This window comes from Ursus maritimus, unplaced genomic scaffold (assembly GCF_017311325.1).
Source record: "Ursus maritimus isolate PB19 unplaced genomic scaffold, ASM1731132v1 scaffold_19, whole genome shotgun sequence".
Taxonomy (NCBI): Eukaryota; Metazoa; Chordata; class Mammalia; order Carnivora; family Ursidae; genus Ursus; species Ursus maritimus.
Window position 1 is genome coordinate 31,113,255 of NW_024424341.1, and position 16,321 is coordinate 31,129,575.

The following is a 16,321-nucleotide window of genomic DNA, read 5'->3' on the forward strand; positions in this document are numbered from 1 at the left end:
ATTAATCGGTTTATAAACGTTAGCCCTTTATTTGTCAACAGAGTCATGCTGTGGCTGGGAGCATCTTCTCCAAGCGGGAATTTGCATTTTTAACGTTCCCACGCTTTACATGTTATGGTTACATGCACGACAAAGTGTGTGAGTCAGCCTGGGTGATGGGAAGCTCTGGAAGGTTTCTGGGCAGGAACATCCAGTCTTCATAATGTCCTAAAAGACGGAGAGGACAGAGCCCAGAAAACCAGCATTCGCATCCCTGCTTTCTGCTCCGCTGTCCCTTCCTGCGGGGCCTGGCCTACATTTCCCAGGATGCTCATTTTCTGGAGCTCCAGCAGGATTGGGCAGACCGACGCGGAAGTAATTACGGGTCGCTGAGCAACGGGCGGAGTCCTGGAACATGACTGGAGGCTCACGCCCCTTCCCCGAGGCCGGGAGGTGGACGAAGCTCAGCTCCATCTCCAGAGTAACGGGGCGTCCACCGGCTTTTACTTCCAGCTGAGGAGGCAGTGCGATCTCTCCGGTGCTTTCACCGGAGTTCTTCCCAGGCCCCGCCCCTTTTACGCCTGCAGCTGCGAAACGCGGGAGACTGAATTCTAGCTACCGAGGCGTCTGAGCGGCTCGCGGCGGCGCAGTGCGCAGGCGCGAGCGTTTGGGTCTGGCCGCGCGCGGCGCTCGGTTGAAGCGAGAGTGAGTTCCTGGGCGCAGAGACCCGGCAGCGGGCGACCGAGAGAGTGGGTGACTGAGCGCCTCCCCTGCCGTCATGGCAGCCCTGCGCTACGCTGGTCTGGACGACACGGACAGCGAGGACGAGCTGCCCCCGGGCTGGGAGCAGAGAACCACCAAGGACGGCTGGGTTTACTATGCCAAGTAAGGGGTTGCAGGGGGGCCGCCGGGCCTGGGACACACCTGGAGGGGGCCGCACCTAGAACCCTGACGGCCTCACGTGCCCGGGACCCTGCGCTGCCTGGAATGCCACCTGCGCGGGGACGGTCTCGGGCCGGCTGTCCAGCTTGGCGAGGCCGCGTGAATTGGAGGCAATAGTTAAAGACCTTCCTCAGGGAGGCTCCCAGGGTCCCCAGGACGGATTGGCCGCTTTTCTGGGCCCTGGGTCCAGCGGGAGTCACCTGGCAGCGTCCAGGCGCGCCCTCTGCTGCTCAGGAGTCGGCGCTGCACGGTGCCTTGGTGGCCCGCAGGCCTTACTTCTTCATCCAGGAGTAACAATCAGGAAAAACAAAACAAAACCAAAAACCAGTTCCCAGCTCCCTCCTGCAGGGGTCTGGGGTGGGGAGCTAGGAGTATGTATTTTTTAATAAACGTCCTAATATAGTTATGTGTATGTATACATACATACATTTGTATATATGCTAGAACTCCAATAGTTTCTGGCAAAGTTTTGGAAACACTAGCAGACCCTTTCTCCCTTCCCTTACTGTGTGAATTTGGGCCATTGAAAGAACTCTCAGTCACCGTTTTTTCACCTGTAAAATGGGTTGACAGAATTTTAATTCAGGCACTGTACATAAAACACTTAGCACAGTTCTAATAAGTACTCTGCTCAATAACTTAGCTTTTCCCGCTCTCTCTGCAGCTGTGACAGCGTCTCCTAAGCCTCATATTAGGATCACCTGCTGATGGTTCTAAAAACAGATTAAAAGCAGCACACACTCAGCATGGGGAATCTGTTTTATAGGCTTTACCTGTAAGGCAGGTTATCATTTGGCTTTGAGAAACAAGGTTGTAAATTAGTGATTTTCAACATCTGGAAAACTTAGAAAATACCTTTTCCGTGGTTCCTCCTCCAGAGATTTTCATTTAACTGATTTGGGCCCTCCCCACCTCCGCTGGTATGTTGTAAGCTCTTCCCAGGAGATTCTTACCTACCCAGGGTTGTGAGCCGCTGCTGTCTTCCATTGCTTGGTAGGAAGAAAACCAGAAGGAAAAAAGACAAAAAAAAAAAACAAAAAAAAACAAAACAAACCCGTGGTGAGTTTATTCATTCAAGACACGTTGGGGTTTTATTGTGTGCCAGGCATTTTGCTGGGCACTGGTTGTACTGAGGTAAATAAGACCCCCTTGTCACCCAGTCTTACATGGCAGAGTGGCACATGGCTAGTTCCAGGGCGGCGTGTGCATAGTGAGCAGCAGCCTGCTAACGTGAGGCATGTGTTGGAGAGATGGGGGGCACCTGATCTGGGCCTCAGCACAAGTAGAGGAGGACATGTTCGTGGCCAGGAGGGCAGCCCAGGCGGAGGAGACAGAGTGGAGGCCTCTCTATGGCCCACGTACTGGTGCAGGGATGGGAAGATTGAGGCAGCAGAGGAAGGCCCCAGTGTATGGAGGACCTCATGGAAGAGCTGGGGCTCCATCATTAGGACCTGGGGGCCCACTAAAGGCTTGGAGCCAGGGAGTGCCGTCGGATTTATGTCTTTTGAAAGGTGATTTCTGGCTCTGGAGAATGGTAGGGGCAAGTCTAGCAGCAGGTAGCCATTAGGCTGTTGTGGGGCTCCAGGCAGCTTCTGGGTGCACACTTGCTGTTACCTCTGCCTGGAGATCTATGTGAAGGGCTTTGTCATCCCCCAGAGCTGAGCTTAAATGCCACTGCCCAAGAGACCTTCCGCTTATCCCTGACCCCCTGCACCCTCCTCCTAGCGTCTCGTTATCTGAGTCATGGTACTTGGCCTTTTCTTTAGGCATCTTAGCCATATTCTCCTTGTTTGTGCTCTGTCTTCCTCCCCCAGATTGTAAGCTTCATGAGGGCAGGGACCTTTTCTTGTTACCCTCTGAATCCCCTATGCTTAGCACCTGGGAGACATAAGTCCACGTGGAATGAATGAATGAATTCCTCCAGTGAAGGGTTCTTTGGGCCTCCCTGAGCAGGTGGCATACTGGGCCCTGGAATGAAAAGGTGCACAGGACTGGCATCCTGGCTGCTAGAGCCCTCCTCTGCCTCCTGCTTTGTGTGGGGCTTACCTTTATCTGGCCATTTAGCCTAGGCTCCCTGGCTTCAAGTTCACCTGAAGCCTGGTGTTACCCGGTCTCTTCCCCTGCCTTATGCTGGGTGGCTTTTCCTACCTGCTTCCTTCCTCAATGGCGTCCATTGTCTGGGCTCTTCTTTCAGTAAGATCTGCACATCTCAGTCAGCTCCTCCAAGTGCCTCCAGGGGATTCACTGGTGCATATATGGTCCCTGAAAAGGCTCTCCACCCTCCCCAGTGTTGGGTCTCAAACCGGCCTGTCTGACCCCATTGTTTACACTGAATGTAGTGACAAGTTTTGGCTGGGTCCTAGCTGGGGGTACCCCTCTCAGGTCCCCCTCTCCAGTCCCCCGGCCCTCTGTTCTTTAGCTCTCTGGGTGGAAGGAATGCCTCTGACCAATCTTAACCCTGAATTCCCAGCAGTCCCCCTTGATCTCTCCTGACCTGCAAGCATCCTGGTCTTTTTTGCTCTTAACTCTCAAAGGGTCACTTGTCCTCTCGGGGTTTGGGAAACTGTTAATGGGCTAAAAAAAGACTGCCCTCTGAGTAGTTCCTGTTTTCAAATGGTCTTCTTCTCAACTGCAGCAAGGGTACCCCCAAGGACAGAGGCTGTAGCTCCCAATGAGACCCACTGCCCCAACTCATACCTTTGTCCCTCTCCTGTCATGTAGCTTCTTTTGGCCCCTTGTGCTTTCCCATGTGTCCCTTGGTGCACTCACAGACCTCAAGAGCACACATATCCTATGTCTCCAGGGCCCACCAGGCTGGGCTTTCAAGGAAAGGACTGTCCCACCACTGAGGGCAGACCTGGCACCAGAGAGAGCTGGCGGGCCTTTCTCCCCACCTTGGACGGTCCAGAGCAGATTCTTCGCTCAAGCCAGGAGGTGGGGATGGAAGGACAAGGTCTCAGTGCCTGGGGCTGTCGCTGCAGTCACCTGGGCCTTCCTGGGCCCTCCACCCCCAGCCCTTCTTCTGAAGCCTGGGTGTCTTGGCTGCCAGAGGGACAACCGGTCTTGCCCGGTCAGGAGATGTTTCCCTGGCCCGAGGGGCTGGCCCTCCTCACAGTCAGCTGTCTCCAAGTTAACTATACTTCAAAAACAAATTTCTAGAATATCATACTTGAAAGTGATATCCATGTAATGTGGTACGAATTTAATTTTAATCCTTTTGGTTTAAATTAAAATCACTGTTAATTATCTCTTAAAATGACAAAAAGCTTATTGAAAAAGAAAAAAATAGAAGAGGCTTCTGTTTAAAGGAGAGGAGGATAACACTTTGGGGACATGTGTCGTGGTTTTCTGTTCATTAGAAAGTCAATTTAGGTTACAATTAAAAACACTTTAATTAAGCTTTATATGTAAGTATTTATTTAAATTAATGCTTTTGTGTGAAAGGCATGGTTCTTAGTTCTTCACATATGTTAACTGATTGAGTCCTCAGTAGCAACAAGGAGCAGCTGCTGCTGTTATCCCCATTTTACAGGTGGGGAAACTGAGGCACGGGGAGGTGAAACACCTCTTTAAGGGCACATGGCTGGCGAGTGGGAGAGCCAGAACTTATGAGCATTTGGGCTCTGAAATCCTCACGACCAAATTATGTTCTTTTCTCTTGTGTCAGGCCTGGGGTTCTCCCCCAGGGACACCGTGTCCTTCAGAGGACAGCTGGCGATGTCTGGAGACACTTTCTGTTGCCACAACTGTGGTATATTAGCATCTACTAGGTGGAGACTGGGGATGCAGCTAATCATCTTGCAGTGCACAGGGCAGCCCCAGCAGCCCAGAACGATCTGGCTTCAATGTCAGGACTGCCAGTGGTACAAAGCCCTGACTTAAGCATTTTCTGTCAGAGTCCAAAACATGGGGTGACAATATTTATATTGGTTTTTTTTTTTTTTTTAAATGTTTTTCAGGACAGAAAAAAAAAATGTTCTCAGTGAATTTTCCAGCTCTTTTGGAAAGCATTTATTCATTCCAGCTGTTTACATTTGGGCAACTAGTTGGGCCAGGCCCAGGGCTGGGTGTCTGAGGGTTCAGGTGGACGCAGGCCTTGTAGAGGGTCAGTGTTCCACTCAAAGGGGCACTTTGTGGATTCTCGAGGGCAGGTTTTTTTTTGGAGTTCGGCTCGAAACTCATTTCATGCCTGCCTGTGGGTATGCAATCTACTTTTAACGCTAAGCAGAGGAGAATGTAAAATCACATCTGTAAACTTTTCTTGAAGAAGCATGAGGAGGAAAGCAAAGCAAAGAGCAGAAACGATGTATGTCATTGCCAGTGTCTGGTTTGTCTGCTCGCTGTTCCCTTCAGTTTGCAAGGAGAAGCTAGGGCTGTGTCCATGAGGAGCTTATCATTACCAGGGACTCAGGCTCTCCTTTTTTGCAAGTAGGATTTCGTGGTGGTCAGTGTACAAGTAGACGTTGGTCCTTGCTGCTGATACCCTGCATTTGTACAGTGACTTCATTGTTTGCCAATCACTGTCACCAGTAGGGTGTCCCTTACCTTTCCAACAGCTCTGTGAGGTGGGTGTGGGGCCAGGGAGACTGGCTGACTGATTATAGGCATTTGGGAGCCCAAGGCTTTGGCCTCCTGAGTCCCGTGTCCACAGAGCTGTTGCACCTGCTCTGAGAGTTTGCAAAAACAGACCTGAAGCCCACAGTTTCCCCAGAAAACCTTGCTTGCCACGTGTAAAATTTTACAGCAGATTCATGCTGTCCATATTTGTTCTCTTTATTTTGTAGGGAGGGCACATTCAGATTTTATCATCTAGATGTCATTGATTAATCATTATTTTCTACTTTGGCATGAGTATGAACTTTTAGGAAATTCAGCCTCCCCTGTGAATGCCTCTTGCAATATCCAGCTGCTTCTCTGATGAAGTAATTTTATGTTTTTCTTGATACTTTATCACCTGTTGACGGTATCTCTAGTCTGTTATTGGCTCGTGATTTTAATTATAACTTTGTGTGCTGTTAGATAAAAATGCTAAATTTACCACAGAACTAGGACTGCTTTGTATATTTGATTTGTTTACAATAATGGGTAGCACTTTTGAGGGCTTCTTATATGTCAGGTACTGTGTTCAGCCCTTTAGATACCTTATTCTCATAGCATTTCCTTGAGATCAGTTCTAGGATCATTTCCATTTTGCAGATAGGTAAATTGAGGCTCTGAAGTTGAGCAACTTGGCTAGGTTGCAGTTAGGTGACCTATGGGGCTATCTAATTGCATTCTTAAATACCTGTTGGGAGCAATTAGGAGTCAGTGCTTAAAACACTTCAAAGTTATAGCTGTGGAAAGAATAAATACTTAAGATTAATATTACATCCTGGGGCGCCTGGGTGGCACAGCGGTTAAGCATCTGCCTTCGGCTCAGGGCGTGATCCCGGCGTTATGGGATCGAGCCCCACGTCAGGCTCCTCCGCTATGAGCCTGCTTCTTCCTCTCCCACTCCCCCTGCTTGTGTTCCCTCTCTCGCTGGCTGTCTCTATCTCTGTCGAATAAATAAATAAAATCTTAAAAAAAAAATAAATAAGATTAATATTACATCCAAATGATGTCTAAACATCAGCATCATAAGTTACACTGAAGTTTGCTCATCTGTCCTGGGATACAGCTAAAACAAATGCAAAGCACCTCTAGATATTCTGAGTGACTCCCTAAGCTTCCTAAAGTTGACCCACATCTAGGGTTCCAGTCCGCCTCTCTTCCTCGTCCTCCACAGCCTGCTCACAAAGACAGGCTTTCAGGAGATTTCCTCGGGCTGCTTCTCCTTCCCATCCAGGGAATTGGACCTGATGTAGATGGTAGCATTTATGTTCTGAGTATTTCTTTTCTGAACTCTGGCTTTACTCTTCTTGGGAAATAGTGTTGTTTTGGGGGGGAAAACAATGCAGTTGATTAATGTTTAGAAGTGTAACCTTTCCTTACTATTTTTTGGTGGAGTTTTAACTTTTTTTTTTTTTCTCTTACAGTCATGCTGAGGAGAAGACCCAGTGGGAACATCCGAAAACTGGCAAAAGAAAACGAATAGCAGGAGGTTTGTATGCTGTCATAAAGCAAAGAACCTTGTATTTAAAGCGTTAATTAGATAGAACTGTCATAATCAGGTGACAGCCTGCTCTGTCATTCCCGGAAGGTCTCTAGGAGGGAGCCCTCAAGGAATCAGGCTCTGTGTTGGAGGAGCTTATGAGATGTGGCAGAAGGAGGCGACGAGAGTGAGGGTGGAGTGGTGAGGGTGATTTCTCATGGGTTTTTTGTAACGGCCACGGTTGATACATGTGGCCTGAGCTTGCCCAGCGTGGCTGCTGTTTTTCGGGGGGATAGGCTTTGGGTTGGGGGCTGGAAGGGCATGGCACCTCCTGACCTGGGGCCTAGGCCTCTGTTCACGCCACCCTTGCTGCACATAGACCTGCCAGTCTTCCTGTGTTTCAGATCTGCCGTATGGATGGGAACAAGAAACCGATGAGAACGGACAAGTTTTTTTTGTCGAGTAAGTGTCCATATAGAAACTCTTCTCATTCATTTTGCTCTTCAATAGGAATTTTTCGTTGTAAAAGTAATATACGTCGAATATAGAAAAATAGGTAGTATATAACTCTGATCTTATCGGTAGGAATAGCTACTTTTAATAATTTTTAAATTTATTCTCCAAGTCTGCTTCAAAGAAAAAAAAAGTAGAGAGCGTACTTTGTGAATTGTGTGGTACCCTGTCTTTCTCCATATAATGTTTCGTGAGCATTTTCTCCTGTATATATTTTTCAAGACAATGGTGCTGAATGGCCATGGAGTATGATTTTGTACAGATATACTGTAATTTATCAAATTACCTACTGGACATTGATGTTGTTAAGTTCCTCTGTAACTCTTCGGCCGCTCAGCCTGTTACAGCAGTGTGCTTGTAAGTGCTCCACCACCAGTTCTGGGGGTGTGGGGGGGAAGCCCAGGTCTGTTTCCATGGGGCACATCCTTTCATGGTAGCTTCCTTCAGGCCACCGAGGGGATGTCAGTGAGTAGCCAGGAGAGGTGAGCACCCGTGGCCCAGGCACGCGGGTGCAAGCCAGCTGCTCTCTGGCACAGCTGTGGCATCTCATGTGATGCCTGTACAGACACTTTTCTCTGGTAGCTCCGACTATAAGTAAAATGAAAGTAGGATTCTTCTTGACTCTTTGTATTTCTAGGGTAATGACTATAGATTTTAAGCTATATATTATTTTAAGCATTCACACACATGTTACAGAAAAACTTTAAATCACAAAATCTCATCTATTTATTTCTGGAGAGTTAGTCCTTAGTGGTTTTTAAGATATTTTGAAGTCTTTTTTCTCAGATCCCAAGAGTACATTTAAAAATGTAAAAAAAAATGAATCGGTTACATAGGAGTAACCCATTAATCCATAGGTACCAATATATTTGAATATTGTTTCTATAAGACTTAGATCACCTCCAAATCAGAACTACAGTGCTCAGAGGAGATACGAATACGGTCTTGAAATGAAAATCATCAGAACTTCAGAATGTTCAGACTTTTTTTTTTTTTTTAAATCATTTTGAGTTTTCCACCTCCTACCAGTTTTCTTATGCCCTGTGCAGGGTTCAGAGATTTCACTGCAATCTACTGACAAGAGTGGCTGACAGATCTTACAGCCCCATTTACATGAATTAAAAAAAAAAAAAAAAAAAAAAGGATCCCAAAGCTGTTTCCTTTTTTTGAGATCTCAGGATACAAGGCAGCGCTTTTCATATGCTACGACGTGTATTTCACAGGCAGTTCTGAAGAAAAGGATTTGATGACTATCTTTCCAGGCAGGAATGTAATCCTTCTGGAGGCCAGAAGACAGACTTAAATGGACTCCAGTTCTTTCTGGGGTTAAGAATAAACTTTTTTAGTACATGAAAAATGGAGTTTGCCTTGCCTAAACTATAAGATGATCTTACGTTTATAAATGCCCGGGTTCACTGTTTTCTCCTTTTCTTTGCAGCCATATAAATAAAAGAACCACCTATTTGGACCCGAGACTGGCATTTACGGTGGATGATAACCCTACGAAGCCGACCAGCAGGCAGAGATACGACGGTAGCACCACCGCCATGGAGATCCTCCAGGGCCGAGACTTCACTGGCAAAGTGGTCGTGGTCACCGGAGCTAATTCAGGAATAGGTAGGCCATCCCTTATAGTCGTTGTTGTGATTTTTTTGTCCCTGCTATAATGAAATCCACTTAAATTTGAACTACAACGAAATCTTTTACAGTGATTCTCTAATAGAAAAATGTATTTATAGCATTTCCTGCTATCGTTTTGTTAAGATCCTGGCCTCTTTTTAAATCCCACTACTCTCTTGGAAGGCCATGGAAGGGCTGACCTTGAATTCTCTGAGAGTTGAACACTCAGCAAAAGACTGTGGCTATTCTGGTATTCAAGGATTAGAGACAACAGGTTCTGTCTAAGGGTTTCCAGCCTGGTCTGTGTGGTGTCTGGACACATTTCAGTGACCTGGGTTATTGAAACCAGAATTGATTGGTAATGGAATATCAGGAGCAATAGCCTATCATGACTTTGGAACAAAGGATACTGCAGGTTTCAGCTGGTCACTGAGAGTATCATTTTCCTTCGGGAACAAGATTTTGTTTCTCTTTAAATTTGGGAAATTAGTCCTTGTCTTAACCTCTGGATTAACCGTCTTAAGGGCCAGTGTTTGACTGCAGTGACCGGCACAGGTAGATGGCTCCAGAGGCCATCGTCCTTTAGCAAACAGGGCTGCTAAAAGCAACAGTGGCAGAGCAGATGCTCGTACAAGAGCTTTCCACCTGATTTTATTCTTTCTTTGTTTTGATCCACTGACGTCTGCATATGTACCGGTAAGATCCAAACTGCTCTGAGTAAGGATTTGCATCTTCAGGTTAATTTACACAGACAAAACATAGAGTTATGTTGGGCTGTTTTCTGGCAAGTTCTCTCTGCCCTTTGACCCCTCACAGCTCCCCCACTGCCCCCCTTGTTGGCCTTTCATAAGCTTTGTCTCCTCATGCCTTTGTGCACCTTCTCCGCTGTCTTTCTCCATCCTTCTTCAATTTCAGTGACCCCCTTCTCGAACCTCCAGAAGCATTCCCGGCATCATCAGGGGAAGCACAGGAGGTGAAAATACATTCTTAGAGGATCAGTTACTGCATAGCAGAGGGTCTACAGTCTAACAAGCGACAGTCGCAGAGCAGAGCTCTTGACTGTACTTGTCTATGAAGGCAGAGAGGCAAATGGAATTCTTAAAAAAATGGAAAGGGATTTATTTAAAATCAACTCTCAGACCTCACCCTCGGCTCAGAATATGTTCAGTCCGATTTTCTGAACTCCTGTATTGGGGTGGATTCCATAGAAGCATCATTGATATCAAAACTGATGATGCCATATTAAAAATAAACGGCTGGATCCTCAGTCACCCAAGAAACGATATGTTGTGTTGATTGCGTTGACTATTCTTAGGTGAGGGTGTGGACCTGTACAGTGGAGAATGATTAACAAAAAATAAGTACGTAAGGACTTCAGTAAGATATCTCTTTTTATTTAACACTCAGTTAACCAGAAAATTAACTAACAGATCCCATTCCTTTACTCTTCTAGCGAGAGAGTATTTTCCTTTATTTAGTAAGACACGTGACTACTGATTATTTTCTGCATAAGTTCCAAATGTTCTGTCTGACTTAAATAGCAGACCCTGGATGCCTCTAATGCTCTGTCAGAGCTTTGCAGCATCAGTGACATCACGGTCCAGGACGAGTCGACTTGGTTCAGAGTATACAAAGAGCTTTGTCTCGTCGGATCTTTAGTCATAAAGGAGGGGATTCTGAGGCATCGAGAGTAAATGTGTTGATTAGAATGGACCTCGAACCTCTTTGAGGAAACTCCGTGCCTCTTCACTGCTGCCACTTCCTCTTTCTTGAAGACCTTTCCTTTCTGATGTCCACGGTCGACTCTGCGGCCACTGCAAGCAGGTTTCTGTGGTTCAGTTGGGTGTGGTGGCAAATCGTAAAGCTTAGAGCGGAAGGAGTGTTGGGAAGGTCTTGGGGCGACCAGCTCTTCCTATTCAAACCCCCGCCCTTCTTCCCCAGCTCCAGCCTTCCTTCAGAAATGGCCTGTAGCGCTGCCGGCTCACCCCCTCCCTTCTTCTCTCTCTGGAAGCATAGGTCTTGGTGGCTGCGAAAGATTTTTATTCTTAATTTTTGAAATAATCTCACACTGAAAATTCCAAGCAATCAAATCCTTGCAAATCACTTTCACTCTGCAGCAGCGGTGTCAGGCTTAAAGAAAAGAGGCTGACGATAGGCACACGGCTTTTCATTGAAACTAAGTTCACTTTTTGTATTCTGCGTGGTTGCCTTAGGAAGTGTCCTTGCCCAAGTAGGCTGTGGCTTCTAGATAAAGTCCTTCCTTCTCCTGAACTATGAAACATGTCCATTTATAAATTGCTGTCACCACTTTTCTGCCCATTTCAAATGAAGTAACTGAATGCAGAGTGAATCGGGCATCTTCATTTTCAAGATGTATGGGCGTCAGGAGTCATCTTCTATCCGAGCTTTAATGGTGTTGGTGTTCATTTTCCTTCTGCAGCTCACAGGAGCCTGTTTTCTGTGTATTAGCTGTCCAGCCTTCAGCCTTTTGGGTGTCTGTTCTCTTTGAAGTAGAGTGGGCTGCCACAAAGCATACCAGCATTTATTTTGAGAGTGGTAGCTCCAAGACTAAACACATAGGTAACCTGATTTGCTTTGCAAAGGCTGATTTACAAACCTGGTATGTCCAGTGATTCTTTATTTTTTATTTATTTAATTCTCCACAGGCATTGCTTTGCTGGAATTGCTATCAGTGAGGCTCTCTCTGTGGTGGGAGGGGATGACCAGGTGCTAAGAGGGGCACCTTTCCCTGATGAGCTTCAGTGTTGCACTAGGATACTGCCCCTTTTGAAGTGGTCTCTGAGCAGATTTTGTGTTACCGTCTTCCTCCTCTGGCTGTAAGTGATCTGGAGCTGTAGTTAGGATTTTCAGTTGTTTATATTACTAAGGCAGTTAAGAGGGATTCCCACTTAATTCAGCTCAAAAAGATTAGGGTGATGCTGGAAGATATAAGGATTTTGAGGAGATGTCAGAATAAAGTGTTATGGGTTCATGAAATCTTTGTTTTCACGCTTAAAGTCTGTAAGTAGGCATTGTTGTTGTTTGGGTTCACTGTCTAGATTGGGGGTTGGCAGACAGTGGCTCCTGGGCTAAATCGGATTGCTATCTGATTTTGTAACTAAAGTTTTATTGGAACATGGCCACGCCCATTTATTTCCATTTTTTTTGTCGCAGTTTTCTTGCTTTCAGCAAAATTGAGTAATTATGGTAGAGACCATATGGCCTGCAAAGCCTTAAATATTTACTATCTGGCCCTTTACAGAGAACGTTTGTCAGCCCCTGCAGTAGATGATGTAATCTCTTTCAAAGTAAGATCACCCGAACATTCTCTAAAGTAGCCCCAATTTAGATAACATTTAGGTAACTTTGATGCCGTGGGCTACAGGAGGCTTTTGGTGGCACACCCTGTGTAACTCTTGGGGACGTCCCACCAACGTCTTGTACCCCTTGCTTCAGCTCTGTCCCCTTTTTTAGGGAGCTGTGAGCTTTCAGATGTCCCTTCTCAGAAACTAACGCTCTTCTCTCCTTGACCTTTGTCAGCCAGCGTTCTGAACCTGAAGATCTTTATAGATTGAGAGCTGTAGCTTGGACCTCTCTCTGTGGAGATCAGCATCTCAGTATCCAGGGGGAAGTCATCTCTTCACCCAAAGCTTCTACTAGCAAACCCAAGAGGCCCGGAACCCCACAGTCCTGACCGCTAACCAGTAGACACGAGGGAGGAACTGATTTCTGTTTGTGCTCAACGTAGCGCTGAGCAGGAAGGGGGCAGATATGTCGTGGCTCTCTGGACTTAGGCTTGCCTGATGGCTCCGATTTGGTAAAAAAGAGTGGAAACGGCTTCAACCATTTAATGGTGATCATTAAATACAAACCTTGCTGGGAAGTCTTGGGAGAGGAACTGTTTTTGGTTAGGCCATTTTCCCATCACGGAGGACCCCGTAGCTGCTTTTCTAGACAACCTGTCAGTGGCGCGGATTTGTCTTTGCATATAAATAGTTGAGTAGAAAGTTCTGGCTGCTTGAATCTTAGGGCTGACATGTGCTCATCAAAGGCAGGATTCTTCTAATGAGGGGTTAATTGAATGCCTCAGTGTGGGACAGCACCTACCCTGTTGATGGTCTCCTGTTAGCAGGGGCTTTTGTTGGAACTCAGTCTGTTGCAGCAGGCATACAGAATTATCACATTTAAGGAGTGAAATCCAGGTTTTGTCAAATGTCCATTTAAAAACTAGTAACAAGGGGTGCCTGGCTGGCTCAGTTGGTAGAGCATGTGACTCTTGATCTTGGGGTCATGGGTTCGTGCCCCACATTGGGTGTAGCGATTACTAAGTCTTTAAAAAAAAAAATCCAGTGACAAGTATGAACAGATGAAGTATTTTCAGTGTAATGTTTACTGGCAATGATGATAAAACTTTCTCCTTGTAGTCTTAAGCCACCAGTGGTTAAAATTTGATTTTTAAATCCCTTTCAGGATTTATTCAGGATGAAAAATTCCTTTGGCCTTTTGAACCTTCCTGACGCTAAGCTGCATCAGTGTCGTGACTTTAGATCTAGGATAGCCTGGTCTGGTTTCCAATTTTTGAGCCAGAATACCCATTACCAGGAACAAAACTTTTTCTCTGAACAAATAAAAGCTGGCCACTTTGGTCTATACCAGTGAAATGTGTTTTAGGACTGACACTTCATTTTTTGGTATTTATGTAATGTAATCCCCTCCCTAAGTTTTATTACATGGATCCTAATTGTATATATTTATTTAAACTTCAAAATTGATACATTTTGAGATATAAAACGCACATGCTCAAGCTACGACAGTCACCCCCAAATTTTTTCTCCTTGAAACAAAATGAAGGTATCAGATTTCCTTGTAGGAATCCCAAAATGATAGTATAATGTTGAAATTGCTTGTTTTGGGTTTGAGAGCCCGTTTTTTTTTTTTTTTTTAAAGATTTTATTTATTTATTCGACAGAGATGGAGACAGCCAGCGAGAGAGGGAACACAAGCAGGGGGAGTGGGAGAGGAAGAGGCAGGGTCCCAGCAGAAGAGCCTGATGTGGGGCTCGATCCCAGAACGCCGGGATCATGCCCTGAGCTGAAGGCAGACGCTTAACCGCTGTGCCACCCAGGCGCCCCGAGAGCCCAGTTTTTTAAAGCTTGCGGTCTTGTTCCTAAATCATGTGTTGAAATTACAGTGTGAAGCGCAGTGGCCATGTTCTTTTATCCTACTTATGACCACCACGATGAATTCCTTTCTGGTGAAAATTCTGCCAGTTCTACAGTGATACCGAAGAGTATGTTTTCTTCATGTAGAGAAGCGTATTCATTCTTATTTAAACCCATACTTCAAAATTAGGAAGTGGACTAACTTCCTTCATACCTTCAGTTCTTTGCTCTTTTCCATACCTAGTGTTACTACTACTATTTTTGCCTTCTATCCTATACCACGTGTTGACTTCTTCCCCCCCCCCCACCCCAGTTACTGCTCATATGGATCATTACACTTGAGATCCTGATGCCTGATGACAATTTCCTTTCCGATTGTCAACAAGACTCAAAATAGTGGAATCTTGGCATTTATTTTCTTTTTAAGAGCCTGTGCTAATTAGTAGAGGGAAAATTGCTGAAGTAATCTAAATAACCTTTTGGGAATATATTAAATTAAAAACATTTGTGACCAGTGGGGCACCCGGGTGGCTCAGTTGGTTGAATGGCTGACTCTTGGTTTTGGTTCAGATCATGATCTCGGGGTCCTGGGATTGAGCCCTGTGACACTCCATGCTCAGTGGGGAGTCTGCTTGAGATTCTTTCTGTCTCCCTCTGCCCCTCCCCCAGCTCACTTGCTTTTCTCTAAAATAAATAAATAAAACTTAAAAAAACCAAAAAGCCCAAAACATTTGTGACCACTTTTCTTTTATGCTGGAATATATCCATATATTAAAGTAAAAATTTTAAAGTTATTTTGTTCTGAGATGCTACTGAGAGTTTTGGCAGTATTGGAAAAAGTCCTTGAATGATATTACATAAAATTGAGAATTAGTACCTTATGAATTAAACAACCATTTAGCAGTTAAATATTCTTAGATATTGAATATCCATGGAGATCACATGGTCTAGTTCAGAGTACATGGAATTGAGTATATGTGGAAACCTTAAGAGTATCGGAGAAAGTGCGCCTGGGTGGCTCAGTCAGTTAAGTGTCTGCCTTCAGCTCAGGTTGTGATCTCAGCGTCTGGCTCCTTGCTCATCAGGGAGTCTGCTTCTCCCTCTCCCCGTGCTTCTGCATGTGCTCTCCCTCTCTCTCTCAAATAAATAGTAAATAAAATCTTTTTTCTTTAAATGTTCAATTAGCCAACATATAATACATCATTAGTTTTTGATGTAGTGTTCAACGATTCATTAGTTGTGTATAACACCCAGTGCTCATCCCCACACGTGCCTTCTTTAATACCCATCACCCGGTTACCTCATCCCCTTAACCCCCTCCCTTCTGTAACCCTCAGTTTGGTTCCCAGAGTCCAGAGTCTCTCGTGGTTTGTCTCCCTCTCTGATTTCTTCCCATTCAGTTTTCCCTCCCTTCTCCTGTGGTCCTCTGCATTACTGAGTGAGACCCTATGATAATTGTCTTTCTCTGCTTGACTTACTTCATTTAGCATAATCCCTTCCATTTCCATCCATGTCAGTGTAGATGGTGGGTATTCATCCTTTCCGATGGCTGAGTAATAGTCCTTTGTCTGCTTCTCCCTCTGCCCCTCCCCCTGCACGTGCTCTCCCTCCCTCTCTCTCAAATAAATAGTAAATAAAATCTTAAAAAAAAAAAAGTATCAGTGAAGGTATATATCCAAAGGAAGAGACCAACTGAAATATTCTAATGAACATCACTTCATCATTGGTAATCACATAGAAAATACATTAAAAAATATATATAAATAACTATATATATGTATAATGCTATATAAATTATATATATGTACCTGATTAGATCTCATATAAGAAAAGTTGAATTCACACTTGCATGTAGGTTTAGGTTTTCATTTACTTGTTAGAATGCCAGTATGTATAACGAGGGGGTCGTGGAAGCTATTGTTCAGTGAAAGAATGGTTTGGATCATCATTTAAAGCGAATATCTAAAAAATAAGACTTCTATCCTGATTTGAGATTGCAGGTGTTTTATAAAGTCTGAAAATCTGGAAGTTA

The 16,321-nt window shown here is 45.2% G+C and overlaps 1 protein-coding gene across 2 annotated transcripts in view; it reads left to right on the forward strand.

Annotated features, from left to right (window-relative positions):
- The first annotated feature begins 354 nt into the window (after positions 1 to 354).
- WWOX (WW domain containing oxidoreductase) overlaps positions 355 to 16,321 on the forward strand; it is a 923,493-nt gene continuing 907,526 nt past the window's right edge. Inside the window, exons 1-4 of one of the 2 annotated variants that reach the window (XM_008689777.2) lie at positions 355 to 864; positions 6,939 to 7,003; positions 7,399 to 7,456; positions 8,946 to 9,124. In XM_008689777.2, coding sequence (XP_008687999.2) covers positions 758 to 864; positions 6,939 to 7,003; positions 7,399 to 7,456; positions 8,946 to 9,124 — 409 coding nt within the window. In that variant the 5' untranslated portion in view covers positions 355 to 757. The remainder of the gene's footprint in view (positions 865 to 6,938; positions 7,004 to 7,398; positions 7,457 to 8,945; positions 9,125 to 16,321) is intronic. The other variant, XM_040633625.1, reaches the window with a different exon arrangement.